General features: G+C 51.7%; 1 protein-coding gene across 1 annotated transcript in view; it reads right to left on the bottom strand.

Moving 5' to 3' along the window:
• Positions 1-18009, bottom strand: part of COL15A1 (collagen type XV alpha 1 chain) — a 104732-nt gene that overhangs the window by 36035 nt on the left and 50688 nt on the right. The window contains exons 7-15 of the mRNA XM_039234836.1: positions 17214-17323; positions 14758-14913; positions 13582-13734; positions 11418-11567; positions 10782-10925; positions 7855-7905; positions 6339-6431; positions 4761-4886; positions 4139-4201 (exon numbers count right to left, since the gene is read on the bottom strand). Coding sequence (XP_039090767.1) covers positions 4139-4201; positions 4761-4886; positions 6339-6431; positions 7855-7905; positions 10782-10925; positions 11418-11567; positions 13582-13734; positions 14758-14913; positions 17214-17323 — 1046 coding nt within the window. The remainder of the gene's footprint in view (positions 1-4138; positions 4202-4760; positions 4887-6338; positions 6432-7854; positions 7906-10781; positions 10926-11417; positions 11568-13581; positions 13735-14757; positions 14914-17213; positions 17324-18009) is intronic.

Genomic DNA, 18009 nt, shown 5'->3' on the forward strand with positions numbered 1-18009 from the left:
AACGAGGCTGCAGCCGCCCAGGGCATCAGCAGGTGCAGGGAGGGGATGGGGTGCTCGGAGAAGGAACTGGTGGGGACTGGGCTCAGAGGCTTCTCTGCCTGCCCGCCTGACCCAGGAGAAACTACATGTGACCTTTCACCACGGGCAGAAACAAAAAAGAATCGGGTTGCAGTTTTGCTGCCTCATCTGGAGGCTACGGTTTCTGCACCCGCATTTGTTGGGCGCGACCAGCCGCACCATCATCGGCTGCCTGTCGCAACCTGTCCTCGAAGGAAGTGCCAACCTTATGCACCTTTTCCTGAAGAAGTCAAATCACAGTCAGGGATATTGTGAGATACAAGTTAAATTAGCTTCATCTCTTGACTTCTGGACTCTACCCTCTGAAAACCTTATTGTCCTGTTGCCAGCTGAGCCCATTAAAGCAAATTATGTTCAGAATGTGAAAAACTATCTTTTGAAAATTGCCTTCCCAGATCCTCAAATCAAGAGTATGTCTTGTAACATACAAAGATGCTACAAAGGAATGTTCCCAAGGAAGTTCTAGAAGATATTTTGGATCTTGAGTTACTGGTCTCAGAAACAGATGATTTTATCCAGCTTGTACATGCGAAAAGGTAGTATTTAGACCCACTCCTGCGGCTCACAGATTTGGTGGCCACCATTTTGGAACCTGAGCAGAGCAGCTTGGGGATGGAAGAGCTTGTCATACTGGAATTTACATGAGCAGGGAGAGTGAAAACTGGGAACTCCAATGACAAGGGTCAGCAAAGAGTCTCTGCTCCCAAGATGATAATGGTGGACCTATATTCAAGTCCTCAGTGTGAGAACTGTGCATCTTGGCAGGTCCAGCCAGCCACACAGCAGGTCTGGCTGTGAGGGTGAAGTATGGAGAGGTCAGTTCTAAAATGGAAATGCTGTAATAGAATGAGGTGCAGGAGTGCTACAAAATCATGCTGCAGAACTCATTAGAAATTTCCGCTCATTATGGTTACCGAGGGCATTATTAGTCTTTAACATGCAGGAACAGCAAAAAAAAAAAAAAAAAAAAAAAATAAAAAAAAAAAAAAAAAAAAAAAAAAAAAAAAAAAAAAAAAAAAAAAACCTAATACACGGCTTTTATTTTTCTGTTGTGGTATCTGACATGGCACAACTTACTGCCTTATGGATGTCTGTTGCTTTTGTTCACGGTGTCGATTATATCAATAACTTCAATTTGTTACAGTTACAATTGATGACCATGGTCTATCTGGTTTTATGGCGGCCCATAATCCTGATTTTGTACCAAACACATCTGATGGTCAAAGGAGATATGAAATAGGAAATTGGGCCAATATTGGAATTTTTAATTGAAATAGGCTGTTACGAACTCCAAATCCGTTACTGGATCCTTGTTAAATGCAGCTCACCGCTAGGTTCTTGGGGAGCACCCTGTTTTTTAGTGTGTAAAATTTAGAGAACTGCTCAAAGCCAGACTGGGGTTACATGGAGAAAGAGAAGGCGATGATGAATTACTTGCATTTCTTCTCGTCTCACGGGGAAGACAGCATCTGCTTTAACAGCCCCAACGCTGACATTCTGGTGGCTCAGTGAGATCACTCAAAGCCCATTACTGGGAGCTCCACATCCCTCAGCAGTTCCTGACACTGAAGAAAACCAAAACACAGGCTCTTTTCTGCCTCGGTGTCCCAGCACCTTTTGACACTGAAGATACAATGAATGATTCAGAGTGTGAACAAACAGAAGAGTGACGAGAGTAAATGCGACACGTGCTGAAGATCTGGCTGGCACAGTGTGCAGTGTGAAAAGCAGAGAGGAATGTCATAGAGACTCATCTCCAGCGAGTCCCTCAGTGTCCTTTCCAGAAGCATTCAGTAGCTGAGAAAGCAGGCTGCTCTTTGCCTGTTCCTTCATGGGCTAAAGATCTCAGAGTAGCTGCTCATCTATTTCACAAATTCGTAATGACCATCCACATTTTGACGACAATCCCACATTCGAAAATTATGATTATATATAACAATATTTGTTTCCAGTCAGAGAAGCTGGACCTGATTCTCTGGGGGAAAATTCCCCTTTGGACAACTGCCCAGACTGGACTACATGCCCTGCAGGGGGGAAGAGAGGCTGCTTTCCGAGCAGCATGAGTAAAGATCTCCCCACAGGATTCCATGCAACTGTGGAAGGCACTGCCCGGTAGGAAATGAGCCCCTTGTCTCTGGAGGTGTGCAAGCCTGAAGAACAGATATTGTGGAGGGGAGTCAAGGATCAGATGTATGCTTGGATCTTATGCTGGGTTACATCCCAGAGAGTGCTCATTTTCTTTAGTACATTTCTGTTATTTTACATCCATACGATGCTCCTTGGTTTACTTTTGCCTTTTAAAAATTATTGTTAGGTAAATGCCATCGGTGACGATTCCTTTGAGCCCTCCAGATGGAAATTTCCAAGTCCTTCTAGAGTCTGCTTTTACTTGACCAGAAAGCATCTTATGCACATTGTGCAATGAATTAGGACTCACAGCAAATTTCAGGGCGCGGGGAATGTAACTGATCTCCAACAACCACCCTGCACATGCCTGCCACCCTGTGCGCGGCTGCTCCCCCGAGCCGCGCCGTGTGCCTGCTCTGGTGTCAGCGTGCGGATGTGGGCACGGGTATTTTTAAATACCAGACGAGCATGGGAGGGGCGTGTGGGGGCGGGGGTGGGAGAACTGGCAAGAAGAACAGGAAAGAACAGTGTAGGTCTGTGATCTTTCCTGCAAAATCTAATTTCGTATGAAATCGTTGGTCCTCGTAGAGTGGGTTCTATAAAGCTTGACAACTGTTTCTTTCTTCTTTTTCTGAGAAATGAGCTTTCCACGAAAATCGAGTTACTGTTTCAATTAAAATAAACACACTCGAGAGCTGACGGAAACGGGAACTTCAGTTCCGTGAAGATGGTGACGTCTAGGGAGTTGACATTTCCACGCCTTCATGCTGCGGAGCACACAGGAGGCCTTGGTCCTTATCCCTGCTGGGAGGGGCCCTCCCTCGTCTGAACCCGGTAAACTCAGCCTGTCTGTCTCACGGCAAGGAGGCTTACCTTACCTTTATTGGCCTCCTTTGTGGGGACTCGACTTATCTTATCGACCCCAGCTGGGAACACTGTAGGGGAAGGAACCTCACCCCCAAGGCACCACGTGGGGCTTGCAAACAGAAGAGAGACCGGCTTACAGGGAATGAAGAGAGTGAGGGGAACAGCAGATTCGCGAACCAAACACTAACAGGGGACTGAGCCAGAATCTAAGGACACACAGACAGTGGTAGTGCTGTTTGTCAGGGGAGAGTGGCGGGGGCACAGGTAAGCTAACATTGGCTAAGAGGAGTCCTGGAAGAATAAATACCGTGCTAACGGGAAGTGCAGGAAGGAGGGCTGCCTTCTGCTAATAGCGAGTCTGAAAGGGCTTCTCAGAGGATATATCTGAACTGGCGCTTGGAGGATGAGGAAAGGGAAAGATCACCTGAGATGGAGAGAAAGCATGTGCAAAGGCCAGGGGGGCTGTCCAGGAAGAGCATGCCCACAGCACTTCAGCAGTGCTGCTGGCTGATCCAGAAGCCACGTGAGGGAGCAGCAGGAGATGGAGCTGGGAAGGCAGGTCTGCACACAGTCAGGGTTCGGTACCTTGTCAGTGGACAGGCTGGGACTGGAGAGAGCCTGCAGCAGGAAGATGGACAGGAAGGCCATGTGGGCAGAAGCTGGATTGCGGGTGGGGAGATGGGACACTGGCGAGAAGCCTGATGCCACTGTGTGGGCCAGGAGAGGTAACCATCAGATCGGGTGGAGAGAGGCAAGAGAGGTGAATGTCAGGCGGGCCAGTCCCGGCAACAGCTGGGGCACAGCAGGAAGAGAGAGGAAGGGGGGGTGTGCCTCTGCCTGTGAGTCCTGTGACTGGGTGGATGGCAGCACCATTCACTGAAGCTGGAGATGCTGAGCTCAGGTCTGGGCATCGAGAGCCCTGGGATGGGGCATCCAGCAGAGAGAGGATTAGGAAGGGATCAGAAAGGGTCATTTGCCTAAGAGGCCAGGACAGGCCCAGAGGTCAGGGAGAGGCAGTGTGGGCCCGGTGGCCCCCATGTGTCGAAACCTCCCACCCTGCCCGTACCTTCTCTCCCTTCATCCCAGGAAGGCCGGAGGCTCCATCGGGTCCAGGCTGTCCCTCAGGGCCCTGGGAAACATCAGTGACAATCAGCTTACAGCATGTCTGATAAGAATCAAGCATGAAGTCTTCCTGGAAAAGGCAGCCAGGGCCAGGAGGACTGAGTGGATAAGGCCAGTGGGTCCAGGAGCCTCATGAAGGTCCAGAATGGAATGCTGGTCCTGGCCCCGCATGGCCACTGCTGGCTGTGCACCTGTGGACAAGTGTCCTTCATGCTCTGGGTCGCATGTTCCCCTCTGAGGGGAAACAGAGGGCCAGGTCAGACTAGAGGGTCTCTAAGGACCTCCTGCCCCAGGCCCAGTACTTCAATGTCCTATAATTCCAAGATTCCACATGAGTCTGCATTTCCTATGCTAAGATAAAGCTGCAAAACAGAATAGAGGATGGTGTTTCCTGGCTTCTGCGCCTTATGAGCCTTAGCTGAGGAGGACTTTTGTTTATAGATGTTAGCTAGCTGCTCGCTCTCTATCATGCATCTTCACGCTGGGGTCTGGGGTCTGTACACCCCTCCTTGGGTAGAGGAGGTCTCATGGCCACAGAGAGGGGGAACACGACCCCAGTGGCTCACCGGGGGCCCAGGTTCACCAGCAGCTCCATCCTTTCCAGGCGATCCAGGGGGTCCCATGAACACATCAGTTCCTGGCTTTCCTGGAATCCCAGGTGAGCCTGGTGGGCCCGGGGGACCTGGGGGACCCTAAAAAACAGATATTCTGTTAAGAAACAGCAGGGGAGAGTGACAGATATGTTTTCACTAAAATGTGGAACTTGAGAAACTTAACAGAAGACCATGGTGGAAAAGAAGGGGAAAAAGTAGTCTGAAACAGAGAGGGGGGCAAACCCTAAGAGACTCTTAAACAGAGAACAAACTGAGGGTTGATTGGGGAGGGAGAGGTGGGAGGGGGGGAAATGGGTGATGGGCACTGAGGAGGGCACTTGCTGGGATGAGTACTGGGTGTTGTATGTAAGTTGTAGAGTACAGGAATCTCTCCCCAAAACCAAAAGCACAGTGTACACACTATGTTAGTCAACTTGATAATAAATTATTAAAAAAAAAAGAAAAGAAAGAAAAGAAAGAAGGAAAGGAACAGCAGGGGAGGGGTAAACATATACAGAACATCAGAACATATATGTTCCATCCATTCTCTCTGTCCCTCACAATAACACTGCAAGTAGACACTGGTGTTCCCACTTAGCTGATGGGGGAAACTGAGGCTCAGTAGGATACTGTGACTTGGTGTCAGCTCACACACTCACAGCTAACTATTAGAAGAGCTGGGATTTGAACCTAGGTCTTTCTGAGCCCATTATACCATGTTTTCTCCCTATATATATACACAATACAAATCCAATCGGTTGGAATTTTCAGAGGTGCTCTGGCTAACTTAGTTTTCTGATTATCTGGCAGAGCGGTCAAAAACTGCCTGTTGTTAACCCTTATTACAAGGGTTACGTACTAGTCTGCAATGTACTCCTCTCTTTAGCCTCCGGCTGGGTTGGCTGATCCCACCAGCCTGGAAGGCCCGTGTGGCTCCCATTTCACTTTTCCAGGGAATCCAGAACCTTTCCTCCCCTATCCTGACGAGGAGGCAGCTGGGTAACTGAGTGGAGTCTTCTAGGTGGGGATTCAGTGCTGGGGCTCAGAGGAAGGGCTGGAGGGGAGGCTGGGGCCCAGGACGAAGCCACAGCTGCAGCTGAAGAAGAGAGGTGCTCCCCAGGAACCAGGGACCATGGCAGCCCTGCCTGGGCTGGAGGCTGGGGAGCAGAAGCAGGGAGGAGGAGTGGTCTGAACTGGCTGTAGGGGTGCCTCAGGTCAGGGAGGATTTCAAGAAGGGCCTGGAAGCCAAGTGCTAAATGCTACCTAGAGAAGAGGCCAGCGGTTCTGTATCATCAGTAAGGGGATGGGGGCAGAGCCAAGGCAGAGGCGAAGGTCATGGGCATACTTGTTGTGAAACAGCTCCAGATGCCAAGGAAAGGGGCCAGGCGGGAAAGCGGGTGTCCTAAATATAAACTAAGCCTCATATTCACTTAAAACAAGTCTGATTGAAGTGGAAAATGCCAAACATAGACTAATGCGGAGGGAACGTGTAATCCTCCCGATCACTGAGAAGGCGGTCCCAGCACCAGGTAGTGTCATCCTCACACTTACCCTTAACAGCTCCTCACTGCGCACAAGGTCACCGGAGCCAGAGCCGATGTCCAAGCCCCAGCCCAGGCCGGAGCCCTCGGCCTCAGCGCTCACCTGCGGAGAGAAGAAAGTCCCACCGCTTGCTTTCACGTGCCACTCCTTAAGGACAGCCATGTCACCAGAACTCTTCCCATGTTCTGTAGCCCGGTAAGTGCTGCTGCCAACTTTCCTTCCAGCCTTTTCTCCCCCTCCCCCTCCACAGTGTCCCTCCTCCCTCACCACCTCCTGCTGCACAGACAACAGGTACTCAAACAAACCATGCTCTTTCACATCTTCTCAGCCTCCCTTCCTGCCTTTCAAACTCCTACTCATCTTTCAAGGCCTAGTTCCACTCTCACCTCCTCCATGAAGCCCTCCTACTTACCCCATCTCCACGTGGAATTCATCTCTCTCTACTCTGTGTTCCCCACCAACCTCTGCTGAGGTCTCCATTCGGGAGTAGGACCACCTGACTTGAAGCTCAGTTGTGTAGGGGTCTGTCAGACCCTCTAGACTGGGACCCCTCCAGGGTTGGCCAGATCCTGAGATACCTCTGGATGCCCAGAACGGAGCATAAGATCTAGTACCAAGAAGGCACTCAGTACATACTTGTTGAATGCCATGAAATTCCTCCAAAGAACAAAAGGGAATTTCTAAAACTCCTTTCTGGTACTTAATTCCTGAAGACAGGAACCAGATGAGGCTTAATTCAATCCTGGAACGTGCACGGGGCACGTGCTAAGAGGTTCCGAGGAGGAGCCGGTCCGGGTTCAGAGGGGTGGCTGTGGTGTGAGCCTGCCGGCAGGAGAACACAGTGGTGACAGGGCAGCTGCTGCCACAGTCTGAGGGACCAGGAGGCACCGCACGGCTAGACTCGGGGCTTGCAGAGTGACTGGAGGGGTGCGGGAGGCAGAGGGCCCCTGCAGGACGTTTCCTGATTTCTGTCTTAGTGACCAGGAAGATGGGGTGCCACTCCCAGAGACGAGAGCGTCCTGGGGGAGGAGCGGGACTGGGGGCACGGTGACCAGTTGTCTGGGATGTGGTTGAGAGACTTGTGGGCCCTTCAGGGTGCGGGATACAAATGGGACGTAAAAAGACTCTGCTCCTGAGCTCACTGAGAGTTCTGATAGAGGTGAAAGCCTGTTGGCGTCCCCAGGTCACTGGAGGCATCTTGGATTGAAAGGTGGAATCACTAGGGGCTCCTGGGTGGCCCAGTCGGTTAAGTGTCCAATTTCAGCTCAGGTTTTAATCTCATGGTTCCTGGGTTGGAACCCGGGTCGGGCTCTGTGCTGACAGCCAGCTCATAGCCTGGAGCCTGTTTGAGATTCTGTATCTCCCTCTCTCTCTGACCCTCTCCTGCTCTCTCTCTCTCTCTCTCTCTCTCTAAATAAACATTTAAAAAAATAAAAGAAAGGTAGAATCATTCACTGGTGGCTATTTGTCAGCACCCCTAGCCCCTCAACACTGTGTGTATGAGGAACCTGGACGGGGGTCTCACCGTAGGCCTGACAGGTTCAGTGCGGCCAAGAAGCCCCTCGCCAGCTTCACCCTAAAGAGAACAAGATGGTCAGTGGAGCGCTGGGCACTGCCCCCCCCCCCCCCGGTCCCTTCTCTTCCCTGTAGAAAATGTTTATCTTTGAGATGAGGCTAATACAGGGGTGAAGAAGGCTTTGTTTGTCATGAACCAGCCCAAGGGGCACCTTGTCCCACCCTGGGCTCAGGAGCCCTCTCTCTCTGCACCACACAGATAGGGTAGATGGATGGGGTGGAGGGAACCAGGTGGTTCCCTCCCCATGCCATCACCTAGCACCCCTGTCCCCACCCCCCGCCTAGCCCCGGCCCAGGTCCTGCCAGAGCATGGTGGCCAGGCCCCACATGTCTTCTTGAAGCGGGTCCTGACCACCCTGCTCCTCCCCCCCCGGCCCTGTAGCCTGTCTGGGGCCTCGACTGCTTGTAGACCTGCCTCGCTGGGACCACGCGCTCCCAGATCCCCTCCAGGTCCCAGCACCTGGCCCTTGGCTGGGGCTCAGGACATGCTTCCAGAGTGCCAGGAATAGCCATTTGGAAAGGAGAAGGAGAAGAGAAACATGAAGAAAACGAGAGAGGGCAGCATCCCAGGGGGTGCTTAGCTTTCAAAAAGGGTCCAGAGAAATGGCCACTCTGCCAAAAAAGGTGTCGGAATGGCCCGAGCCCCCGTAAAGAATGGAACCATGAACAGCAGATCTGCACAAAACCTGTGTGGTGTGAGGACCTCCTCTGACCCCCTCACTGCTTGCCAGGTCACTGCTGGCGTCTGAAGTCCACTGAGGAGGCCAGCTGAAAGTGAAGGCACCACCCTCTCCGATGTCCCCATGGGCAGCCTCATGAGGCACCAGGGTCAAAGAACCCTCAGCCCTGGAGGAGGTGCGGAGCGCAGAGGACCAGGACCAGCGTGCAGACAGTCCCCAGAGGCAGCCAGCTTACTGCCTGTCATGAGAGCGGGTGCCTTGAGCAGGACCTCCCCAGGATGTGGGGCTCCCTGCTGCTGTTAAGCTTATCCCCTCGGCAACAGTTAAGCTTCTGTTGCTTCAGAAGGAGGAGTTGGTTATTCTGCTGTGGTGACAGACACCAGAAAAAGCATTTCCACCGACATTGCCTCATTTCATTCTGACTCCTTCCGTGTGGGGTAGTTGCATCACCTCCATTTTACAGATGGAGAAACTGGAGCACACAGAGGGATAAAGGGCTCCCCTAAAATCCTACAACTACTAAGAAGCACACCCAGGTTTCTGAAGCTCCCATTCACCCAAAGCTTTCCCAGGAAGAAAGTCAGGGACGGAGCCTGGGGTCTAGCAGTGGAAAACCAGAACTGGAACTCCTTCTGATTACAGATAGGGAAACTGAGGCCTGCAGAGGTCAAGGTCACTGGTCAGTAAGATCTGGCAAGAATTGAGCCTCATGACACTTTTGTGTCTTTTCCAGACTCTATTTGGTCTCTTCGGGACTCAGTACTCCTGCTATTTCCTTGATCAGAATTGACTAAATTAACCCCAAATAACATGCTCAGGGCACACGACCAGAGCCAATGTGGTCTCATTCTGGGTCCCAGCACCAGCCTTTTCTCCTTTGGGCCCAACCTGCCCTTCCATTCCCACATGTGCTCTCTGATCCTAAAACAAGAAGATGCAGTTCAAACCTGGCACGTGTATTTGGGACACGGAGCAGCTCAGCTCTGATAAGTGAGTTGCTGAGCGAGCTGAGGACGGCTGGAGGCCTTGCAGCAAGTCCCGTGAAGACAGGTGTGACCTTCTAGTCTCTGCTGTGTCTCTGACACCCAGAAGACACCCGGCTCTTGATAAGTGCCCAGTGACTAGTGGAAAGACCTTAGAAATGGAGTGACCTCATTTGGACCACATGGACCTTGCTGACCAACTTCTCCCTCATGTCTGAAGATGGGTGGTTGTGGACAGTGCAAAAACCGAAGGTAGAAAGTCCAGACACCAAGCTTTTCACCCCCTACTCCTCTCTCGGGAGCAGTGTGACCCTCACACTTAAAAATAGTGACATCTAGGGGCACCCGGGTGACTAGTCAGTTAAGCGTCCGACTTCAGCTCAGGTCATAATCTTGAGGTTCACAGGTTCGAGCTCCATGTCAGGCTCTGTGCTGACAGCTCAGAGCCTGGAGCCTGCTTCAGATTCTGTGTCTCCCTCCCTCTCTGCCCCTCCTCTGCTCACACTCTGTCTCTCTCTCAAAAATAAATAAACAAAAAAACACTGTGACCTCTGAAGAGCCATTTCATTCTGACTCACACCCGCCATGCTGACAACTAGCACTAGGTCTTCTGGTTTTAAAACACAAAGTTATAGCCCTTAAGTGGTGACAGTCCCAAGCGTGTGTATAGAGTTTTCTAAACATTACCAGACCTGCATTCTCTGACATGACCTCAGCCACCTCCTGTAGAGTTGAGGATGTGAGGCCCAAAGGAAAGAAAGGGTTTGCAGGAGGCCATACAGGTATGGCCCAGAATTACAGAAACTCATGTTGGAAAGGATGTGAGAGTCACCACACACACCTCCAAGTCCCCACCACATCTTACAGGCTTCCCCGTGTCCATGATGGGACTCTTGTGACACTGGAAATGAGGTCTTTGCATCTCTGGCCAGCTCTGCCAGTTATGAAGTTCTCATTTGAATTTGAGGACAATTTGGGACATGAAGCCACATGCCCTAGATTTTTATCTCTTGCTTTTTCCTCTGCAAACTGCCACTTCCTTGTGTGTTCCCAGGATAGACGCCCCTCAAATGCCCAAATTCGGAACTTTATGAACCAAACTGAAACCCACTCGGAGCAAGCCAGGGGCAGGTCCCTCCCAGGACCTTCCTTCTCTCCTCTGTAAGAGAAGAGGATCTCAAAGGCCAAATCTCCGTGCCTCTAACGACACTCACCGGAGTGACCACTCTTTCGGAAGCCACTGTGGGCATGGGCAGTGGGGGGCCCTCAGGGAGGGTGCTGTCCAGCTCTGCTGCCACAGCCACGGTAAGGGGCTCCTCCGTGGCAGTGGGTGTTAGGTCTTCCTCATCACCAGGAGCCTGGAAAACAAAACCAACAAAAGGAATCACCTCACCTTCCCCATGACGCAATATGCGCATGGCTGCCACAGAGTCTGGGTGACTGTTCTTCTTACGCTGCTGGTCCAGTTTCACAGCACTGTCTCACCTTGGGCGGTCATTACCCCGCACGCATTCGAGCAGCCCAGACTCACAGACTTGGGATCCCCTCCAACATAGGCATCTCCTCTGGCAATGGGGCGCCTCTTCCCCCCTGCCCCCAGCCACCCATTCTGGCTTGAGAAAATCCTTGGACGAAGCTAGAAGGTAGCAGGGTCAGGAACCGACTCCCTGACCCGGTCTGTCATGCCTCTCCCACGGCACCCTGCCTCCCTCCAAGGGCGCCCACCCAGATACGTGCTCTCACCAAGCTGAGTGTTGCATTGCCTCTGGGGAGGGCCAGCCACTGTTCTGTCTCATGACACTGACCCCTCTCCCCGCTGGGAGCCAGACAAGATGCCAGGAGACACTTACAGAAGTGACTGCTTGCTCAGGGGCCGCTGTGGGTGTGAGGGGAGCCCAGCCATCTGTGGGGACACTGCGAGCCTCCTCTTCCTCAGAAGTGCTGAGAGGGGCTTCTGCTGCAGCTGCTGCTGTTGTTAATGTTTCTTCACCGACTGGACCCTGACACGAAATTGGCATGAGAATCGATCACCATTTCTACACCCCTAGATCAGTGGGTGTGTAAGCGCAGGGAGGAAGCCGCGGCCACAGAGACAACATGGTCGCAGGGAGGAAGCCGCGGCCACAGAGACAACATGGCCAGATAGATAACCAGATGTGTAACACGGCCGTAGCTGAACCCCAGGCTGGCGCGCCTCTCTCAGGCCAGTCTATCCCCCTCCCGGACTCCCCTTGGCACATCTGTGCCGAGTACTTGGCCTTGGCCTGCACATCTTCAGCTCCGAGGCAGCTCTGCTGGTGTCTAAGGAGTCAAGACTCACTCCTTAGTTCTCTTACCCTGTGACAAGTGCTTTGCTTTTCAAGAAGTGTGGGGACGAAAGAAACAAAGGGGAAGGATGAGGAATGGAGTAAAAGATGAGAGATGAAAGAGAAGAAGAAAGAAGGAGGAGGGGGAAGAGGAGAAAGAGAAGGTGGTGGCAGCCACTTTACTTTGTTAATGGAAATAATCCACATAACTTCCAAGGGGCCCGGAAGCGCTATCAGCTGGTCAGGTAAGTGTCCCCACTGCGAAGTTTCCCTCATGGACCAAAGGTGAATGGCTGGGAGCAAATGTACGGAATGATCTCAAAGGCCAATGTTGTTATGTGATGGGCAGGCAACCCTCCATTCATGCAGCAAATATCCACTGAGTACCCACCATTTATGTGCAGGGATAAAGACAGATCAATGAACCAGATATATATATATAATCTATAATCTCTGTCCTCACAGATATTATGGTTGGAGAGAGACAGAAATGGGCTATTTACCAAGATTGTTATTAACTACAATTAGGATGAGGCCTTCCAAAGAGACGTTTGGGCACCATGAACGTGTCTGATGAGGAGACTTCACCGTCTAGGATGGTCCTTCCATGATAAGATGGTGTTTGAGCTGAAGTCTGAAGCATAAGCCACGATAAAGGCAGGGCCAAGGGGGGAAAAGGTTCTAGGGAGAGAGGGCAGGGTACGGGAGGATTCTAGGGAAAGAGGCACATTCAAAAAAACTGAAAGAAGGTCAGTGAGGTGGGAGCCTGAGAGGAGGGAGACAGTGGCCCAAGATGTGCTCACCAAAGCTGGTCAGGCCAGACCCTTAAGGCCTTGTGGCTGGGTAGCGAGCGGGGTCTGGAGTGGGGGCGATCGAAAGCTCCATGCACAGGGCTGCCCCCGCAGGGGGAGTTGTGGGAGAGGATGGAGGAGGGGAGGCAGGGGCCTCAGCCGTTGCCTGGATGGGGGACATCCTGGCTCAGTCCACGGCGGGCATGGGGAAAGTGGGGAAGGAGGCGGGTCCACAACAGGTTTAGGTAGAAAAACTCAACAAGATTTGATGCTTGGCAGGATGTGGGGAATAAGGAAGAGGGAAGAGAATTCTGGATGGGTAGCTAGGGGATGAGGGTCCCAGTCATTTGAGGTGGGACCACAGGAGGAGCGGACACGGAGTCCAGGTTGGAGTCTGTTGAGTCTGGAGACCCTGAAGGTCAGCCACCACGATGACATTATAGGTGTCCTGGAATATCTGTATCCCACCTTCACGAGCTGGGACCACTGTGTCCAGGCTGCCTAAGGAGAGGGATGAGAAGGCCTGACCTTGCCTTTGGACTCTGACCTTCCTCTACCCTCTCACAGCCCTCATTTGTGCCCAGAAACAGGCTGTAGCTGTGCCGCCCTCACCTCTTCCACTCACACCCGGCTCCTGCCCCACTGCTGGTGGAGGCGGTGGGTGGCGGGCCCCTGGGAGTGTCCCCCACTGCTGGCTCTCCGCCTGCCCCCAGCCTTGCTCCCCACCCGCCTGCTGGGGCTGCCAGCATGCGCGGTCCCCAAGCCAGCAAGGCTCCACTGCACGTGTACCCCAGCCTCGACTGACTCCCCTTCAAAGAAGTGCCCCATCCAGGCTGCTCTTGGGTGTGCGGAACAGCATTAAGGCTGGGTACCTGCTCCCAGCTGCGACCTCCACCTTAGCGCTTTGCACTCCTTACCGGTGTCACCCCTTCCTCCAGGTGCTGGATGGACACGGAGAGGGTTGCCTCCTCAGTGGGCACACTGCCCGCCTCCACTTCCCCGGCCGTGCTGACAGGCACCTCGACCTCCTCAGCTGCTGAGACTGCCGAGCCCTCTTCAGCGTCTGCACCCTGAGCAGGAAGACATCATGAGGCACCTGGCGGTAATCTAGTATGGTCGGTGTGCACCCTGTCGCTTCCTCGCCTTCAAAGTGCTTGTATCCCCGAGACCTCATCTCACCCCAGTGCCTTGAATGTGGCACCCACGCAGAAACCCACACCTGACGTACCACTCATGGCATGAGTCCCTGGACAGCAGGCCCCCCGTGTGGCTTCCCCGCCCCTCCCCACCACAGACACCCACCACGGTCCCTGCCATCCTCCCTCCGCTCCTCCCGGGAGGGGGGCCTTGGCCGATCCCCAAGTCATGGTGCTGGGGCAAGACCAGCTTTCCTTCCCGTTAGAGGAGTGGGTTGGCCTCATTGACCACTTCCTCCATCCCAGCCCCTTGCCTGGACCGCGACACGGCCTCCAGGCTTGCTTCTCCCACCCTTTCTCCACTTTCTAAATCCTATTCGGACGAGGCCACCATTCCTTCAGTGATTCCCACTGTGAACACGCTCCAACTCTTCCTCGCGGCTCTCAGGGTCCCAGAGGCCTCTCCAGCCACATTCTCTGCCTCCCCTTGCTCACACCGGACCCTCGTTGCATGCTGGTGCTGATGTCCCCAGGCCTCTGTTCCTGCGGGCCTCCCTCCGGGGCCACCTGCCTCACTCCCATCTGCCAGCCTCCTTCGAGGTGTCCCCACGGCCTTCCCTTCAACATCCTTTCTCCAGGAAGGCTTCCACGACCCCTAACCTGGGCTCTGGGCCCCCCTTTTGGTGCTTTTCCTATTGCACCTCTTCCCCCTCTGCTGCCAAGAACTGGCCTATCCTATTCACCTGTGCACAGCACAACACATCACTCCACAAACATCTGCTGAACGAGTCAACAGATGCCTCAACCTCCAAAGCTGTGTCTATTCAGATCTGATCCCGCAGGGCTGTCCCTTGGCACTCTACAGACTGGCAGGGAAACCCAGAGACTGTTCCCACAAGAGGAGCCCACCATCCCTCAGAAACAGGGGAGGTGGAGAAGGTGCTCTGAGCTACTTACGGAAGTGACCCCTTCCCACATGGCCTCAGTGAACAAGGAGAGGGCTGGCCCCTCGGTGGGTGCGCTTCTGGCCTCTGCTTCCTCAGCAGTGCTGGCAGGTGCCTCCGCCTCACCGGCTGCTGCTGTGGCTGCCAGACCTTCTTCAGTGTGTACGCTCTGAAACAAAAGCATCAAGAGGGACCATGTTGCTGGGTCCATGGCCCTGATCAACGTGCCTATGGCTGGAGAGAAGACTGCCCACAGCCCTCTCTCTATCAGCTTGCCTTTCTCTAGCTTCTTTCTCTCTAAGCATTTTCTTATCTTTGACTTCACTCCAGCCCCATGACAGTCCCAGAATCCCAGAATCCCAGGTACAGGAAAGACTGCAAGACAGCTACAGCTCCTGGTTGATTCCAAGCAGCTGTTGGCACACGCCAGTGACCAGCAATTCCTGTCACTCTAGAGCCAGCCCGCTCCAGCTCTAGCCACTTCTATCTGGACGCAGCTGCCTCCCTGTGACCTCCCTTATGTGCCCATCCAGAAGCTGTAAGAACAAGTGAATGTCTTTGCCCCTGACAGTGCTTCAGAGATGTGTAGGGAGCAGCTCTGTCTTTCCCAGCCTTCTCCAGACTGAACCCCATGTTCCACCCCCTCGTGACTCAGTTTCCCTGGGAAATGCATAACCTTCTCCGGAGATTACACAGCAGATGCGCAAAATGGAAATAGCAGTTTTGGCTGTTGGTGTCATCAAACTAGGTTTTATCTCAGTTTTCAAAGGTTTTTTTTTTTTTTTCTTTTAAATTTGGGGGAGGACACGGGTTGTTCTGTTTATTTTTTGTGAAAAGTAGTTCTTTTAGACACTAAAAACACTAAGCTGATCAAAGTTAGATTTTTTTTTGCTGGAAGACTTATAAGGAATCTGTAAGATATGCTATATACTACATAATAGAATATTTCCCAAATGTATTTGACCACAGAATACTTTTTTCCTACAGCATGAATTTCTGCAAAATTACTGCCCTCCCCAGAAAAGAGAGAAAAAATGACATCACAGATTTTCTTTTTTTAAATTTTTAAATGTTTATTTTCGAGAGAGAGAGAGACAGCGAGAGACAAAGCATGAGCTGGGGAGGGGCAGAGAGAGGAGACAGAATCTGAAGCAGGCTCCAGGCTCCAGGCTCTGAGCTGTCAGCAGAGTCCAACGCAGGGCTCCAGCTCACAAGCTGTGAGATCATGACCTGAGCCGAAGTCGGATGCTCAACCGACTAAGCCACCCAGGTGCCCCTATGTCACAGATTTTCAAAATAGGAGTCTTTCTGCTTCAAATTTAGCTGGAGTTCCAAAGGACTTTACAATAAAGTATAATTAGGAACAATTAATTCACTGCGGTGCTTGGGTGACTGAGCTGGGTAGGTGTCCAGCTCTTGATTTTGACTCTGGTCATGAATTCACAGTTCATGAATTTGAGCCCTGCATCAGGCCTCTGCACTGACAGCGTGGAGCCTACTTGGAATTCTCTCTCCCTCCACCCCCCTCTGCCTCTCCTTCTCTCACACACATACTCTCTCTCAAAATAAATAAACTTAAAAAAACCTCAATTCATTGCACAATTAAGTACAATGAAGCAAGTACTTCCATGGCTGGAAGAAGCAAGCAGATCACTTGTGTAGGGCTAAGAGACAAGGAAAGGCAATCAGTTCCATCACAGAAGGCCTGCCACCTGCCTCTGGGGTACATAGGAAAAGGTAAAAAATTCCTTTGGAGAGAATCATCAGCGTGCTGGGACTTTCCCCTCCCTTCTTCTCACTACAAGTCATTTGGTGAGCTGGACACGTGTTCTTTGGGATTTGGGAGACAAAGGAACTGAATTTTGATACTTTGCTGGACCGAACTTTGGAAATAGCTGTGAAAATGGGCTATTATCAGATAGTGACCGAGACAGCATGAGAAGTGTCTGAGTTTCATCCCAAGATGGCAGAAAGAATGAGCTGACCCTGTGGGTTTTCAGCAGAGCCGGTTGTGAGGAAAACACATTTGCTTTGATCTCGCACCTTACTGTGTCTAGCTTTTAAAAAACTGGCTTTGCGGGTATAAAAGCCAAACACACAATGGAGCAGACACATGTGCAGTCAGTCTGATTCTGTCTTAAAGGGGCTCAAAGGGTGGAAAAGGCTGTTTATCTTCAGAAATGAGCAGGAGGGAGGTGGGCACCATGGGGAGGACCTGGCACCCACGGCCGTGCGGATGTGAGGACCGGCTTGTGCTGCATCTCCTCCCCCTGCGTGGGTGCATCCCTGGCAAGCCTCTGGGGTCCTGATTCTGCCCTCCTCTATACCCGCAGGAAGGAGACAGCCTCCCTGACGTTCAACTAAAACCGTTTTCATTCTTTATGGTGCCCAATACAAGTCACCATCAAGTCTGAAACAAGCAAACAAACTTACTACTGACTTAGCAAAGGAAATTAACCATTTACTCACCTCTTCAGTGACATGGATGAGGGCCCCGTCCCCTGAACCGACATCTGTAACAGGGGCACCGTCCACAGTATGAACTCCCTCCAGTGTGTCATTCAGGACCTCACCAGACCCTGAGGAAGCAGGCATTCTGTAATTAATAACTGCATTTTGCAATCTTGGAAGAAAATGAAACGGACTTGAAAAGATGTCCATAATACAGGATTAAGAAGAAGAAAAAGGAAGCTGCAGAAAAACAGACGTGGAAGGCCAATTTTATGCCACACTTTGATTGCGGGCTCTGGCACCAGCTGCAGAGTGGGAATGCCTGTTTTGCCACTTACTAGGAACATGACCTGTGGCAAGTAGTTTAACCTGCACCTTAGGATCCTCATCTGTAAATGGAAATAACAATTCCTATTTCACAAAGTTATTTTGAAGACTACGTGCTTATAAGTATTAAGAACATTAATGCAAAAAGAGCATTGAGGAAGCCCCTCAATACAGTTAGCAATATAATTAGCAACCGATTAATGCTCACGGTCAGTGTGGTTCTATATGGGTAAAGGGTAAAAAAACTATAGGAGTTTACTTGTTTAATCGTCATCATATATACATATAGACATCATTATATATTTAATACAATTATTAAATAACATGTAACATGTAGATATGTATGCGTGTGTATGTGCCGCACAAAGTTGGTGAACCCACAATGCTTAATATTGGTTTCTGCCAGAGAACAGGAAAGGAAACTACTATTTTGGGGGATTCATACAACTCTGCACTGATTGAACTGTCAGCACAAACACGTATCTCT

Source organism: Hyaena hyaena, unplaced genomic scaffold (genome assembly GCF_003009895.1).
Source record: "Hyaena hyaena isolate Hyena2069 unplaced genomic scaffold, ASM300989v1 scaffold_93, whole genome shotgun sequence".
NCBI lineage: Eukaryota > Metazoa > Chordata > Mammalia > Carnivora > Hyaenidae > Hyaena > Hyaena hyaena.